This window comes from Miscanthus floridulus, chromosome 4 (assembly GCF_019320115.1).
Source record: "Miscanthus floridulus cultivar M001 chromosome 4, ASM1932011v1, whole genome shotgun sequence".
In the NCBI taxonomy this organism is placed as follows: Eukaryota; Viridiplantae; Streptophyta; class Magnoliopsida; order Poales; family Poaceae; genus Miscanthus; species Miscanthus floridulus.
The window spans coordinates 6,106,429-6,122,137 of record NC_089583.1 but is presented as its reverse complement, the minus strand read 5'-3'; the positions used below and the strand labels follow the sequence as shown (position 1 = coordinate 6,122,137).

General features: G+C 50.1%; 1 protein-coding gene across 1 annotated transcript; it reads left to right on the top strand.

Annotated features, from left to right (window-relative positions):
• The first annotated feature begins 8,410 nt into the window (after positions 1 to 8,410).
• LOC136550854 (amino acid permease 6-like) lies at positions 8,411 to 12,788 on the top strand. The gene is made up of 6 exons (XM_066542441.1): positions 8,411 to 8,647; positions 8,756 to 8,989; positions 9,105 to 9,198; positions 9,974 to 10,188; positions 10,632 to 10,774; positions 11,790 to 12,788. Exons 1-6 carry the CDS (start codon positions 8,527 to 8,529, stop codon positions 12,423 to 12,425), a joined length of 1,443 nt encoding a protein of 480 aa, XP_066398538.1. The 5' UTR covers positions 8,411 to 8,526; the 3' UTR covers positions 12,426 to 12,788.
• Positions 12,789 to 15,709: the final 2,921 nt, after the last annotated feature.

Genomic DNA, 15,709 nt, shown 5'->3' with positions numbered 1-15,709 from the left:
GAAAAGGCCGACACACTTAGCAACCAAAATTTCCTCTTGCTCTTGGTAATATGGAGAATAGTTATCATTCACACTACAAAGTTCAGATGATATGGAGAACCTTGCCTCATAGTAGCAGAGCATTTGAATGAACTACTATGAATGCAAACCGATATCGATCCATATATCGCTAGATCATAAATATTTTCTTACAGTGAGAAGTATATACAGTGGTCCAAACTAAGAAAGGTGAATGCACCAGTCTCCAGAATGTGAAGGGAAACATCACTTATTGTCTTATTAGTCATATAGAGAGTGTGAATGCAATGCTCAAACTCTTGATATTAGTTGTGATTACTAAATAAGAAGAACCCCAATTCTTCCACTTCATTATTTAGTGTCTCCCTTCCAAATAAGTTAATGAAGAAGTGTTATGTTTGTACCCAACATTATGGTATGATTCCTTTAAAATAACAAGGCTAACATTTTACTGTTACATTCTCCACCTTAGAAGACGGAGGGTTTTGACGCCCTCAACAACTGCAATACCTCTTGGGATATGATAGTGCCAATAAGTTGCCTTGCAAGTTGCAACGACTTGATGCTTCGACAATGTCAGTAACACCTTGGTACTAAAATTGTTTTGAAAGCCAGGGCAGATGGAAAAGATAGACTATTCTAGCATATATGTTTAAATGAAGTGATACTCTTATTGACTATTACTTGGGCATAAGATGCATATGTAATATGGCATGCACACCTAGCACACTAGTAGCAAGAATGGAAAGGCAAATAAAGGAAGTTGATCGAGGAAACTGTTGAAAATTTGAATATTGGTGATGCATCCACACTTCAAGTTCACACGGTGTAGATATAATGTTTCCTCATATGCAGACTAGAGAACAGTAGGAGCGCATTTATGTGTTGTGCTAAGGATGAACCACTACAGGAAAACGCCTCTTTGCCGACTGCTTGCCCCGGTCGGCAAAGGCATAAACCCAGTCGGCAAAGGCTTTGCCGACCGCAAAGCCACGTGGCAGTCGGCAAAGAGCAGTCGGCAAAGCCTGGGTCGGCAAAGGCGGATTTGCCGACTGCCACGTGGCACACAGTCGGCAAATCCTTTGCTAACTGCCACGCCAGCAGTCGGCATAGCCACGTGGCGCCGTCAGCCCTGACGGCAGGCTTTGCCGACTGCTGGTTCCTCGGCAGTCGGCAAAGAATTTTTTTTTTCAAAAATTGTTTGCCGACTGGCCGCCAGCTCGGCAGTCGGCAAAGAAAGAAAATATATTTTTTTTTGAAATGTTCTTTGCCGACTGCTTTCGGAGTTGCAGTCGGCAAAGATTTGACCTCTTTGCCGACTGCCTCCCATTGCAGTCGGCAAAGACTCTGCCCTGGGTTTTTTTTGCCCAGCTTTGCCGACTGTAAACAGTCGGCAAAGCTGGAATTTTTTTTTTGCTTTTGTTTTCTGTTTTCTCGCATCAAAACCCTGCAAAATCACAAATTATAATCCAATTTCACCAGAAGCACCGGTAGCACCATTTATATCACAATTTTATCACATTTGTCGCCAACATCACCACATATATCACAATAACGCACAACATCACATATATCTCACATATATGTCACAATAACAACCACACAAGTGCATTACAACCATCACATGAAGTCCAACACGTCGAACACCACAAGTCGACGTCCATCACACGAAGTTCAACATAACAAGTCTAGGTCCATAACGAAGAAAAGAAATACATGACAACAACTTCGATGATACGGTGGATACATGATAACAGAATCGACAAGTACCTAGCTCGTCGCGCCGTCCCCGGTCTCGTCGTCCGCTCCGCCCCCAGAGCCCCCAGGGTTTGCCCACGGAAACCCCCTTGGACCAAACTGAGGCGCCTGTGCGTACTGCCACCCTCCGCGCACCGGTGGCCACGAGTACGTCGGAGGAGGGCCACGCGGAGGTGGATACGGCGGATAGGGTGCAGGTGGTGGATACAACATCATCTGATGGCCGGGACCTCTAGGAGACGGGTTCGAACCCGCCGACTGTACCTGCACAAGTTAAACGCCAAGTGATGTCATTAGTATCTGCAGCATGGACGCACAAGTTAAAGCAAGAGTCAATATACTCACCGGGGTCCCTCCAGGAGCGACAGGAGCAGGCACAGGAAAAAACTCTAGAGGAGGAGGCGGTGGAGCGAACATTGGAAGAGGAGGCGGTGTAGACGCCCCGGGCGTCTGCATGGACTGGAAGAAGCTGGCCATGTTCTGCATCTGAGTGTTGTAGTGCTGCTGCAGGCTTTGCTGGTAAGCCATCTGTTGCGCCATCATCTGCGCGTGCAACGTGGCGATCCTCTCCTCCATCTTGGCCTCTGAATCGACCCTTTAGCAGCTGGGCCAAATGCATGCTCCAGGAACTCAGTCGTCCCCCTGATCCATTCGTGGCTCTTACTTGCGAAGCCCGAGTACATCCACTCACGGTCACCCATGCTCTGTCATGCGGCAATGTTAACATGTGATAAAACCAGCAAGTGCATCTACAACGCGCTCCTACCATCTAATAGGTGAAGGATAGGTCCTAATCCCACCCGAGCATGCGCAGATGAGGTTAGCTTCCATGCTCCGCTCCCGTTCGAGACGGAATTTCGGCAGCACCTCCCCGCTGTTCTCCCGATACACGTCCCGGCGGGGAGAGTGTGTATCCAGAGAACAACGGGGAGGTCCTGCCGAAACTCCGACTCGGACGGGAGCGGAACATGGGAGCTAACCTCGTCTGTGCATCCTCGGGCTGTCCAAATAACGTGGACAATCCGAAACGGATACGGTTATACATATGCGAAGAACGCATACTTCCAACCGTATCCGTTTTGGATGGGAGACGCCTAACTGGGTAACGCGACCTACGACTACATGTGGCAAAAAGAGGGGTCATACTGCAGGTGCCGGTGAAGAAAGGCTAGCGGGGCAGTGCCGAGTCGTGCTCCTCCGGCTAGCCTCCAATGGGAGCCCTCCTGAAAAAGAAAAACAATTAGTGAGAACGAAAAATTTCGGCAGCACCTCCCCTGTACGGGAAGGTTACCAAACCTGCAAGAAAAGACGACACGATGGCCGACAAACACATATACATGTCAGGCACGATGGCCGACAACCACAAATGTATTTCCAATCCATGCAGAAGAATATAAGCAGGTATTAACAAAGTAAACTACTACTACTAGTAGTACTACTACCTACCGCGTCGTCACGGAACGGCGTCACCGGCGCGTGGAGCAGAGGGCGCGCGCGAGACGGCGAGGCGAGGCGAGGACGGTTGCGGCGAGGCGAGGACGGCGCGGCGAGGGACGGCGACGCAGGGGCCAGCAGACGGCGAAACGGCGCGCGGACGGCGGACTGCGCGCGGACGCGGACGGCGGACCGGAGTGGGGCAACGCCGATCGGGGCGGGGCAACGACGCGCCGGGGCGTGTCGGGCGAGGGGCCCGCGGCCCGCTTCGTGGCCGACCTCCGGAGCTTTCACGCGGCGCGCGCCTGGCCGGGCCGGATCGGGCGGGGCAGACCGGTGAGGGGCCTGGGCGGGGTTGGCCGGCGCCAGTAGGGGCCCAGCGCGGGGGGCCACGCGGGGGGGGGGGGGGGGGACGCGCCGCGGGGGTGGCCGAGCAACGGGGGGGGGGGGCGCCGGGGGGAGGGGGGCGCCGCCGGGATGGCAGCACGACAGGGGATGGGACCAGCGCAGGGGGTGGGGGGGGGGCGCCGGGGAGGGCCGCGACGCGCGGGGGAGGGCGCGCGCCGCTGGGAGGGGGGCGCGGCTGCCGGGGAGGGGGCTCGCGGCCACCGGGGAGGGCGCCGTGCGGCGGGGGGAGGAGGAGGATGGGATCCGACGGCGCGGGAGAGAGGGAGGGGAGGGGCGCGGGGGAGGGGGAGGGAGGGGGGGGGGGGGGGATGCACCGGCGGCGGCCGTGGCGACGGCAGTCGACGGCGGGGGCCGGGAAGGGCGCGGGGACGGCGTCGACGGCGGGGACGGCACCATTTTATCACCTTATCCGCTCGGCCCGCCCTCGCCCCTCCCCAAAATCCCGCCTGCCCAAATAAAGCTCGCCGCCGCACACACCCAGGAAGCCCCCGCCGTCGCGCCGGCCGGCCGTCTCGGCGATCCCACCCAACATAACCCCCTCATACCTCCGCGAACTGCCCCCCCTCCACCCCGCGCCCCTCCATGCCACTCTCACGCGCCGGCGGATACCCTCTCATCCTCTACCCCGACCGCGGCGCGCCCCGGTGGCCGCGCGCCTACCATCCCGGCGGCCGCGCGCACTCCCAGGCGGCGCGGGCCTCCCCCGCGTGGGCGCGGCCTCCCCGGCGGCGGCCCCCCCCCCCCCCCAGCGTGGTCCCTCACCCGGCGGCGCGGCAATCCCACGGCGTTTGCCCCCCCCTCCCCCGCGCTGCCCCCCCGCGCTGGGCCCCTCTGGCGCCGGCCACCCCGGCCCAGGCCCCTCACCGGTGTGCCCTTCCCCGATCCGGCCCCGGCCAGGCGCGCGCCGCGCGTGCAGCTCCGGCGTCGGCCCCGCAGCGGCCGCGGCCTCGCCACGGACCAGCCACGGCGCCGTCGCTTGCCCCGCCCCGATCCGGCGTGCCCCACTCCGTCCGCCGTCGCCGTCCGCCGCCGTCCGCCGTCCGCGCGCCGTTCACCGTCTGCTGGCCCTGCGTCGCCGTCCTCGCCGCGCCGTCCTCGCCTCGCCGTCCTCGCCTCGCCGCACCGTCCTCGCCTCGCCTCGCCGTCCTCGCGCGCGCCTCTGCTCCACGCGCCGGTGACGCCGTCCGTGACGACGAGGTAGTAGTACTACTAGTAGTAGTAGTTTACTTTGTTAATACCTGCTTATATTCTTCTGCATGGATTGGAAATACATTTGTGGTTGTCGGCCATCGTGCCTGACATGTATATGTGTTTGTCGGCCATCGTGTCGTCTTTTCTTGCAGGTTTGGTAACCTTCCCGTACAGGGGAGGTGCTGCCGAAATTTTTCGTTCTCACTAATTGTTTTTCTTTTTCAGGAGGGCTCCCATTGGAGGCTAGCCGGAGGAGCACGACTCGGCACTACCCCGCTAGCCTTTCTTCACCGGCACCTGCAGTATGACCCCTCTTTTTGCCACATGTAGTCGTAGGTCGCGTTACCCAGTTAGGCGTCTCCCGTCCAAAACGGATACGGTTGGAAGTATGCGTTCTTCGCATATGTATAACCGTATCCTTTTCGGATTGTCCACGTTATTTGGACAGCCCAAGGATGCGCAGACGAGGTTAGATCCCATGTTCCGCTCCCGTCCGAGTCGGAGTTTCGGCAGGACCTCCCCGTTGTTCTCTGGATACACACTCTCCCCGCCGGGACGTGTATCGGGAGAACAGCGGGGAGGTGCTGCCGAAATTCCGTCTCGAACGGGAGCGGAGCATGGAAGCTAACCTCGTCTGCGCATGCTCGGGTGGGATTAGGACCTATCCTTCACCTATTAGATGGTAGGAGCGCGTTGTAGATGCACTTGCTGGTTTTATCACATGTTAACATTGCCGCATGACAGAGCATGGGTGACCGTGAGTGGATGTACTCGGGCTTCGCAAGTAAGAGCCACGAATGGATCAGGGGGACGATTGAGTTCCTGGAGCATGCATTTGGCCCAGCTGCTAAAGGGTCGATTCGGAGGCCAAGATGGAGGAGAGGATCGCCACGTTGCACGCGCAGATGATGGCGCAACAGATGGCTTACCAGCAAAGCCTGCAGCAGCACTACAACACTCAGATGCAGAACATGGCCAGCTTCTTCCAGTCCATGCAGACGCCCGGGGCGTCTACACCGCCTCCTCTTCCAATGTTCGCTCCACCGCCTCCTCCTCCAGAGTTTTTTCCTATGCCTGCTCCTGTCGCTCCTGGAGGGACCCCGGTGAGTATATTGACTCTTGCTTTAACTTGTGCGTCCATGCTGCAGATACTAATGACATCACTTGGCGTTTAACTTGTGCAGGTACAGTCGGCGGGTTCGAACCCGTCTCCTGGAGGTCCCGGCCATCAGATGATGTTGTATCCACCACCTGCACCCTATCCGCCGTATCCACCTCCGCGTGGCCCTCCTCCGACGTACTCGTGGCCGCCGGTGCGCGGAGGGTGGCAGTACGCGCAGGCGCCTCAGTTTTCGGACTTCGTTTCGATTTTATAAAATTTAAAAACACTTTTTCACGCGCGTGGCTCGGCGTGTTCCGACACCAACACGGTCGAAATTTCACGCGAGGCCCCGCACACGGCCTCAACATGCTCCAAACATCATGAATATCATTTTCTGAATCGCCGGATTCCATTATTTCATGTACCTGCAGTTCAAATCTGGAGCTGCCGGAAAAAATCAAAGAAACAGAAAAAATCAATGGAATATAGCAAAATAAATCAAAATGACCCCAAACTTGGAATATATCATGTACTTACTGTAGCAAGGCAACACAAAAAACTGGGATCGAAAATCAAAAAAAATAAAAATTCTTTGCCGACTGCCAGGGAGGATGGCAGTTGGCAAAGCCTGCGCCTTTGCCGACTGCTGACGGAGTGGCAGTCGGCAAAGGTGACGGTGTGGATGGCGTCAACCATGGCCTGCCTTTGCCGACTGCAATTCTTTGCCAACTGCCTGGCAGTCGGCAAAGCCAAGCAGTCGGCAAATCCTGCTTTGCCGACTGCAGGAAATTCCAGTTGGCAAAGGGACCTCTTTGCCGAGTGTCGAAAAAAAACAGTTGGCAAAGAAAATTGCAGTCGGTAAAGAGCCAGTTTCCTGTAGTGAACCAGTACTATAGCTATACGTTTTCCTTCAATGAGAAGTTTGTGCAATGGTGCAAATTAGGAAAGATGTATGACTCCACTATATGAAATGGAAATATGACTTATATATCACAATCATCGATCAAAGGAGATTCCAAGAGAAATATTATAGAAGATGCTGAATCTTTGTAATCAAAGAAATGTTGAAAACTTTTTTCTTTATGGAAAAGGCAGCGCTTTTTTGCCAAGAGTTTGCTAAAATGTTAGGTAAAATACCACTTGAAATGACGAAGAGAACATAGGCTTGTAACAGAAGCCCATCTATTCCAGACACACATACATTTGTATTTGAAAAATCGACATCTATTGTTAATCATTACTCGGGCATATAGTTTTAAGATCCGTGTGCCGTGTGCCCCTTGCAGCGGACACGACCAAGACAGACCGTGCATGCATGCACACACAATGACACAACACACACCAGTAGCAAAAATGCTCGTTGATATGTTGATAATACCCTGAGTCCCCCTGCCCTGCTGGCCTGCTGGGATGAGAATTGAGAACACCATGTAGGCTGTGAGAGAGGGCTTTTTGAAGAACGTGCGAGCCTAGCCAGGAGTGAGTCGCTAGAGCGCTGCCCTCTCTTTCATCTCACCAATGAGATTTCACCTAGACCCACTGGGGACGGGACGCTCTCAGGGATGTTTGAATCCGGCTACTAAAATTTAGGAGGTGTATTGGAAGGATATTGCATGGGGTGTTCGGATACTAATAAAAAAATAAATTACATAATCCGTCAGTACTCCACGAAACGAATTTTTAAAGCCTAATTAAGCCATCATTAGCACATGCTTACTGTAGCAAATCGTTGTCAAATTATGTACTATTAGGCTCAAAAGATCCGTCTCGCAAATTAGTCATAAATTATGTAATTAATTTTGTAATTAGTCTATATTTAATACTCCATACACATGTCAAACATCCAATAAAACAACAACTAAAATTTAGGAGGCACAGTCAAACAACCAAACACCCCCTTACTAATCTCTCCCTCTCACCTCACCCGTATCGCTGTTACGTACTACTATACTGTACTGTAGTGTGCAGCAAGAGTGTCTGAGTGTGCACTGTGCTAGCTAGGGACAGGAATCAAGAGATTGGCATATAGCTCGTAACAGCTTCACGTGAGCTTTCTTTTTTTTTTTCTCCCAAACACTCATTTCCAAAATAGTTTTATGGGTGGAGCTATTTTTCTCTCCCTCCTACAGAGATATGAGTTGAGAGAAAGTTAAAAAAAAGTAGCTTATCTTAGCTTCATCTCTCATATTGTAGTCATTCTATTCATTGTTTCATCATGTGAAGCTGTTTTGCCAAACACTTATTCTAAAATAACTAGCTTCAAAAAAAAAAGTTACTCATGGAGTAATTTTGCAAAAAAAAAAACAGCTTATATGCCGAGCAGAAGCAGGGCCTAGAGAGAGGAGCAAGCCCACACACACAAGGTGGCACAGTGCTCGCTTTCCCCGCATGGAATCCCAACCGCTCGATCGTCTGCAGAAAGGCAAACGGCGCACCCACCCCCGGACCGGCCGGACGCTTACAAAAGGAGACCCCCCGCGCCTCCTCCCTTCGCCACCACCGTCTCCGTCTAATCCCTCCCTGTGTTCCTCTCTCTCTCACACACAGCCACAGGCACACGTAGTAGAGGCAGTTGCCAGCAGGCCGGAGCCGCGCGGTAAGCACGCTCGCGCGCAATGGTGTCGGAGAGGCAGCAGGCGGCGGCGGCGGGGAAGGTGGCCGCCTTCAACCTGGCGGAGTCCGGGTTCGGCGACCAGGCGGACCTGCTGGACGACGACGGGCGCGAGAGGCGCACGGGTAAGTTCGCTGTTGTGTCGTCTGTGCATGCATGCATGGTTGAAGAACACGAGCATGAGCATGAGGTTGACGTGTGGGTCCGGTCCGGTCCCTGCTCCGGCCATACAGGGACCCTGGTGACGGCGAGCGCGCACATCATCACGGCGGTGATCGGTTCGGGGGTGCTGTCGCTGGCGTGGGCGATCGCGCAGCTGGGGTGGGTGATCGGCCCCGTGGTGCTGCTGGCCTTCTCCGCCGTCACCTGGTTCTGCTCCAGCCTCCTCGCCGACTGCTACCGCGCGCCCGACCCCGTCCACGGCAAGCGAAACTACACCTACGGACAGGCCGTCAGGGCATACCTGGGTATGTCACTGTTATGTTATGTCCCTCCTCAACATTCAAATGGATGGATGGATTCGAACGTTGCCGATCTTGAATAATATTGATTTCCTTTATTTTGAATGTTCCATGAATTCAGGGGTGTCCAAGTACCGGCTGTGCTCGCTGGCGCAGTACGTGAACCTGGTTGGCGTCACCATCGGCTACACGATCACCACCGCCATCAGCATGGGGTACTGCATCTCTGCTCCCATGTTTTCAATCCCTTGGTATAGTTGGTAGGAAAACTGAATGACCATATGTGATATATATATATAATAAATAAACTTCAGTCAAACCAGCAGCGTTTACCATATGTGGGTACGTAGTGCTGCTGTGATGATGAGTCCAAGTTCGTTTTGTATGCATGTTCCAATGAATTATTCCTTCTTTTTCTGAGGAAATCAAAAGTTCTTTCTTGTTGTTTTCATCCTTTAAAGGGTTATATTGGAGGTAGAAAAAGTTTTTTAATTAGGTAGGAAAAGAGAGGAGGAGCTGAGGGGGATAAGTAGTCCTGATGATTAATTCACGCGTCACCTGTAGTTGTCATCGAATAAGGGTGGCTGTCTTTTAAGGTTCCAGCGGGCAGGGAAAATAAAATTTAAAGTGATGTCCAAGATAACATTATTTGGCACTTGAAAAAGTAATTTGCTTTGGAAAGAAAAGAAAAATCAGATGCTGAAGGGCGCCTCAGCTTCCCCCTTTTCCATACATCCATCCATCCGTTGGAAAAGTGTCAAAAAGGAGTGGCCTGTATTGGCATGCCTGCAAGAAGAATCGTATTTCCTTTTTCTTTCTTTCTTTCTTTTGTTTATTTTGATTTATTTTTACAAAAAGGAGCAATCTTTGACCCCCAGACAGTAGAAACAGCACCAAGCAAATGACAGAGCAGCTAGACCATTTCAGTGATTGTTGCATCTATGGATGTGTACCTCTTTAACCTGCTGGCATATGGATATGGTGGTGCAGGGCGATCAAGCGTTCCAACTGCTTCCACAGCAAGGGGCACAGTGCCGACTGCGAGGCGTCCAACACGACCAACATGATCATCTTCGCTGGCATCCAGATCCTGCTGTCGCAGCTCCCAAACTTCCACAAGCTCTGGTGGCTCTCCATCGTCGCCGCCGTCATGTCCCTCGCCTACTCCTCCATCGGACTCGGCCTCTCCATCGCAAAGATCGCAGGCAAGTTCTTCTTACTCTGTCAGTCACTGATCGATGAGTCATCTCTCAGCTAGCTATCTAGCTCATACCAGCCATTGGTTATCACATCATCAGCTTTATGTCATCCACCTGCATGCATAAGGCATGATATGATGCATGCCAAGATATGTATATAATATATATGTAACAAAGCATGCAGTTATGTATTCTTGGTGGGGCATGTACATCAGGCAGCATCCTTTTTGGTTTGGGTTGCAATTTGCATGACAAGTGACATGCATGCACAGATGAGGACACTGGACATGTTGACGATGGCCTAGCTAGCCTTTTGTTTGCAAGCATCGATGATCGATCATATCATGCATGCATGTCGCCCGCCCGTTCGATGCGATGCAGTGCACTGCAGACTGCAGTGCATCTCTCTGTACATGTTTGCTGATGGCCCGTGCGTGATTCAATTGCAGGTGGGGTGCACGTCAAGACGTCGCTGACGGGTGCCGCCGTCGGGGTTGACGTCACGGCCACCGAGAAGATATGGAAGACGTTTCAGTCCCTGGGAGACATCGCCTTCGCCTACTCCTACTCCAACGTCCTCATAGAAATTCAGGTACTACATACCTTGTAGTTAGCGCTACATACTTAGGACAGCTAATCTCTGAAGAAGCTAGTACTAGCTAATAGTACCATACCATCGTACATGAACGGATGAGCCCATGCGCCCATGCCCGTGATCATTTTGGTCTGTGTATGGGAAGGGACAAAATTCTCTCTTGCATGCACTGATATGATGCAGATGGGCATGCATGGCGAGCACAAGAGAACAAACTCAGGAGTCCAGTCATACATCACACGAACTCATAAAAATGTTTCTTTTCTAGAGCAAAATGGTGCAGTAGTCAACACGAGGGTCGCTACCATGCATTGAGCCCAGTGCAGGCTAGTGCATGGATAGGCTCCGCAAGTCTGCATGTGTACAAAGAGACGAGCCAAATCCGAATCTTTGCCATGTAGCAGAGTAACAAGGGCTCCGTTGTGTTTCACTTTCACCCACAAAAAGTCCAAAGTTTCCTAGCTTGTCCTACACAATCAATATTATGGTCAATTGGTCATGGTGCACATGGCTGGCCATTACTCCAGCTCCTATGTGTAAGCAATTAAGCATACTGAAAATGATCCTGCTGAATCAAAATAGCAAGCATCCCCCCATCAAGTAAAACTCATCCTACTCTTGTTCAAAAATGTAAATCCTATCCTACTCAAATGTCAGTCACTACATCTAATCTAGGATGCTCAACATGCATGTGACCTCACAACTGACTCCCCAACCACAGTGGTAGAAAAGGGAAATAGGTTTGGTGCATTGCATTGCATCTGTCAGTAGCCCGGCTCTCAAATGCAGCAGCCATGCCGTCCTTGTTCCCAACACGGCAACACAGCATTGATCGTCACATTTACACCTCGCACTAATCACAACGCATCAGCTTGTGGCAGACTTCGCTGACTCCTAGGTCGTCGTCACAGGTCAACGCAGTACTGCTATTTACCTTGTGCAATTTACAGCTCCATTTTTACTGTACCATGCACGCACGACTCTGATGAACTGACGCGCATGCACACCGCAGGACACGCTGCGCTCGAGCCCGCCGGAGAACGTGGTGATGAAGAAGGCGTCGTTCATCGGCGTCTCCACCACCACCACGTTCTACATGCTGTGCGGCGTCCTCGGCTACGCGGCGTTCGGCAACGACGCGCCGGGGAACTTCCTGACGGGGTTCGGCTTCTACGACCCGTTCTGGCTCATCGACGTCGGCAACGTCTGCATCGCCGTGCACCTCATCGGCGCCTACCAGGTCTTCTGCCAGCCCATCTACCAGTTCGTCGAGGCCTGGGCGCGCTCCCGCTGGCCCGACGCCGCCTTCCTCCACGCCGAGCACACCGTCGCCGGTTTCTCCATCAGCCCGTTCCGCCTCGTGTGGCGCACCGCCTACGTCGTGGTCACCGCGCTCGTCGCCATGGTGTTCCCCTTCTTCAACGACTTCCTGGGGCTCATCGGCGCCGTCTCCTTCTGGCCGCTCACCGTCTACTTCCCCATCCAGATGTACATGGCGCAGGCCAAGACGCGCCGCTTCTCGCCGGCGTGGACGTGGATGAACGTGCTCAGCTACGCCTGCCTCTTCATCTCGCTGCTCGCCGCCGCTGGCTCCGTCCAGGGGCTCGTCAAGGACCTCAAGGGATACAAGCCATTTGAGGTCTCCTAAAACCTAAATAAAGGACTGCATGCCTCTGGAGTCTGGACGACGACATGACACATAGCTAGCTGCAGGAGTGAACGATGGACGACTCTGAAACGTACGTGCAGGTGCATGCGCATGCAATGCATGCTAGTCCAAGTGATGCATACATATATACAGTCATATGGGAGCTAGGGAGGAGATATATATGGAGGGTCCTCAAACAGTTTAATTACTTCCAGTGCTGTCAAATGTCAATGTTGTTTAAAATACGTAGCCTAAGTAACTAGTGATATGGATAATGGTTTGGGTTTCAAATTTATAATGTATAATATGTAATTCTTAATCAAGTGTAATGGCAGTCTAGCTTGAAATGGAAATAAGATTTCTGGATAAGCCGAACGGTGTAGAATGACTGAAATGCGAAGCAATATAATGCAATGTCTCCATCTACTACTACACCAAAGTGCCCATTGGATAAACCACAGCATGTGGCAAGTGCAGAACTTGTGATCTACCAGGGAAAGGACAAACCAAGACATGCAAAAAAGCAGGGGATGCACGTTTTCAGTACTAAGACTATCTCCAACTGCGCCACCTAAAATACAAGATCTATTCAACGTTTGGGTAGCACTACAGTCAAAGGGCTCAATACACATTCGACATCCTCTCCAACAACAGGACCCAAAAAGAATCATTTCTGCAAATAGATTTTCAGAAGAGAGGATACTCATATTTGGGTTGTACCTCTCGGACAACCCAAAATGGGTATCCCGTATAGAAACTCTGTTGAAGGCTGATTTTAGGTCTCCTGCTACCCATTTTAAGTTTGGGTGTTCATATGGGTCATCTATTGGAGACAGTCTAAATGGCAGCTACTTGCAAACGGGAGTGGCAAGGATGTGATGCCGCGGTGGATCGGGCAGAACGGGGAGTGAGATGGGTGCGGGCATGGGAGCTATGGGCGTGGTGGAGGAAGCTGCGTCCGGACAGAAGTCGTGTCCGGACGTTTGGGCACCCGTGTCTCCAACTTGATTAATAGAGTCTTTCTCCACGAGGATCTACGAAAACAAAGTAACTCAAATAAGTGCGAAGCGGCTTGAAACAAGATTTGTTAGAAGGTAGGCTATAGTAAAAAAATTCAATGAACTCCAGTTAAAAAGTTCACTAAAAGATAGATCATATTTTTAGAAAATCATGGTATAAGTTTCATATATTTTGAACTAAAAAGAATCGCTCATGATTTTTTTTAAAAAAATTTAAAACTGGTTCAAGATCTTATCTGAAAAACCAGAAACGGGCTAGCGGAACAAGAGCAACACTTGATGCGCTGCCAGAGAACACGTGGACGCTAACGTCAGCAAAGTTCTCGGTTCTCGCAAGCGGATAGCGAAATGGGCCGATGGTCAATTGTTAAGTTGACCGCTGACGAATCTACACGCTGAGTGAGGTGGTGCTAGGCTGATGTAGTGGCCACGTGGCAGTCAAGTGGTCAACAGAAAAAAAAAAAGAAAAAGGAAAGGAGGATGGGCATGTAGGTCCTGGTGAAATGCGAGGCACCCGTGGCGCGGCTCCAGCACTGGTTTTCTAGGCTGCTGGGCTGGGCTGACGAGAAAGAATGAGCAGAAAGACAAGGCAGCTGGGCCAGTGGAAGAGTTTCCTAGGCCGGATTAGGCCTGCTGGCGAAAAGGCTTTAGGAAAAGCTTTCGTTTTTATACCAAAGGGTTTTCAGACTACTATTTTCCAAAGAGAGTTTTTTTTTGATAACTTTCCAAAGAGAGGTTAACTCAAAATGAAACCAGAACAAAACACACGCCCATTAATTAGGCCCTGTTTGTAACGGATGAATTTTTTTTTTCTGGTTCCTACATTTTCCATGTGAAATTGAACTGATTCTTAGAAGATTCCTGTAGTAACATGCCCTTAATTAGCTCTGTGAATGCATGAGTTAGCCTAGGAATTTTTTTTTGTAAAATAAAAACTGTCGGAAAACATATCAGTCTTTAGGAAATATATGTAAATAAGCTAGCTTTCATTCTATTGATGGATTCATGGAAAAAGGAAATTTGTTTTGAATTTTAATACCTAGCTTGGTCAAAGACATGTTATGCAGAGTTTTAATTCATGAACTCTAAATTGGGACATGGAAATAGAGGGAAGAGGGAAAGGTAAAAAAGGCTTTGAGTTAATTATTACATGCAACACACAATTAAGCATTTTTTTAGAAAAAAAACTTCATGTTTTTACACATTACATAAAAACAAGGACTGTTACAGATATTACCGATCTCATATTTATTCTTCACATTTTCACTAGGACTTAGAATAGAACATGGATAATGTCAAATACAGATGCATATTTGAATAGTCTCAACTACCAATACAAATAAATGTGTACCGAATACGAGACGAGCAGGATGTGGATAATGTCACCATGTTGGTCATGAATATTTCTTTGGATATTGAGTAAAAAAAAGCATCCATATGTATTTCATGTATTGTAATCATCCACTATTCAAAATTCTAATTAGGTTATGTTTAAAGAAATAAGTAAACAACAGGGCCAACAGATTGACTAATGGATATGCCTATTCTCATTCTCTAATTTAGTCTTTTACATGTTGAATAACTTATATTATGTAAAAGGGTGATTCTGTCCTTTTGTACCTTATTGACGAATGGATATGCCTATTCATTCTCTGAAAGGGAAAATCAACAATAGGGCCAGCAGACTGAGTGCCAAAAGAGTACATCTTTCTATTCTTCGATACTATCACGATAGCTATTATTGTTCATGTGAGGGTGAAGAAGTTAGTGACAGTTTTGTAAAGCCCGACGTGCTGCTTCAAGAATGTGATGCTACGACTATTATTATTTCTAATGTTGCTAATTCTAAATCTCTTTGGCCTCCTAGTCATTCTCAAATGAAGAATTCAAAGCAACTACTACCGTCTACCAGTATGTGACTAAGAAATTATTCTATTAAGAGGCAATGCGTTTTAATGTGAAGGAGCTGTCAATGATACAATTCCCCCAAAAATCAGATGCATGAACATGTTTTCCGTAAGAAACTGTATATCAACATGTTACTTGTGAATGATTAATCTTGATTACCATGCGTGATCGGCGGTAGGTCCCTTTTTTCGCATGGTCAAGGTGGGGTCCATTTGTCAACAACAGCCACGTGAGTTTAAAATGAAGTTTTAAGAAGAAATTATTTCTTCAATATTAGTTAAATATTATTTGCTTTAAAACTGAAAAGAATATATATTTTTGAACCACAAAATATCAAACTACACTTTAGGCAAGAAT

Coding starts and splice junctions, on each gene's coding strand:
- LOC136550854 (XM_066542441.1), top strand. CDS start 8,527: ATGGTGTCGGAGAGGCAGCAGGCGGCGGCGGCGGGGAAGGTGGCCGCC. Junction 8,648..8,755: donor CGGGCGCGAGAGGCGCACGG/GTAAGTTCGCTG, acceptor CCGGCCATACAG/GGACCCTGGTGACGGCGAGC. Junction 8,990..9,104: donor GGCCGTCAGGGCATACCTGG/GTATGTCACTGT, acceptor CCATGAATTCAG/GGGTGTCCAAGTACCGGCTG.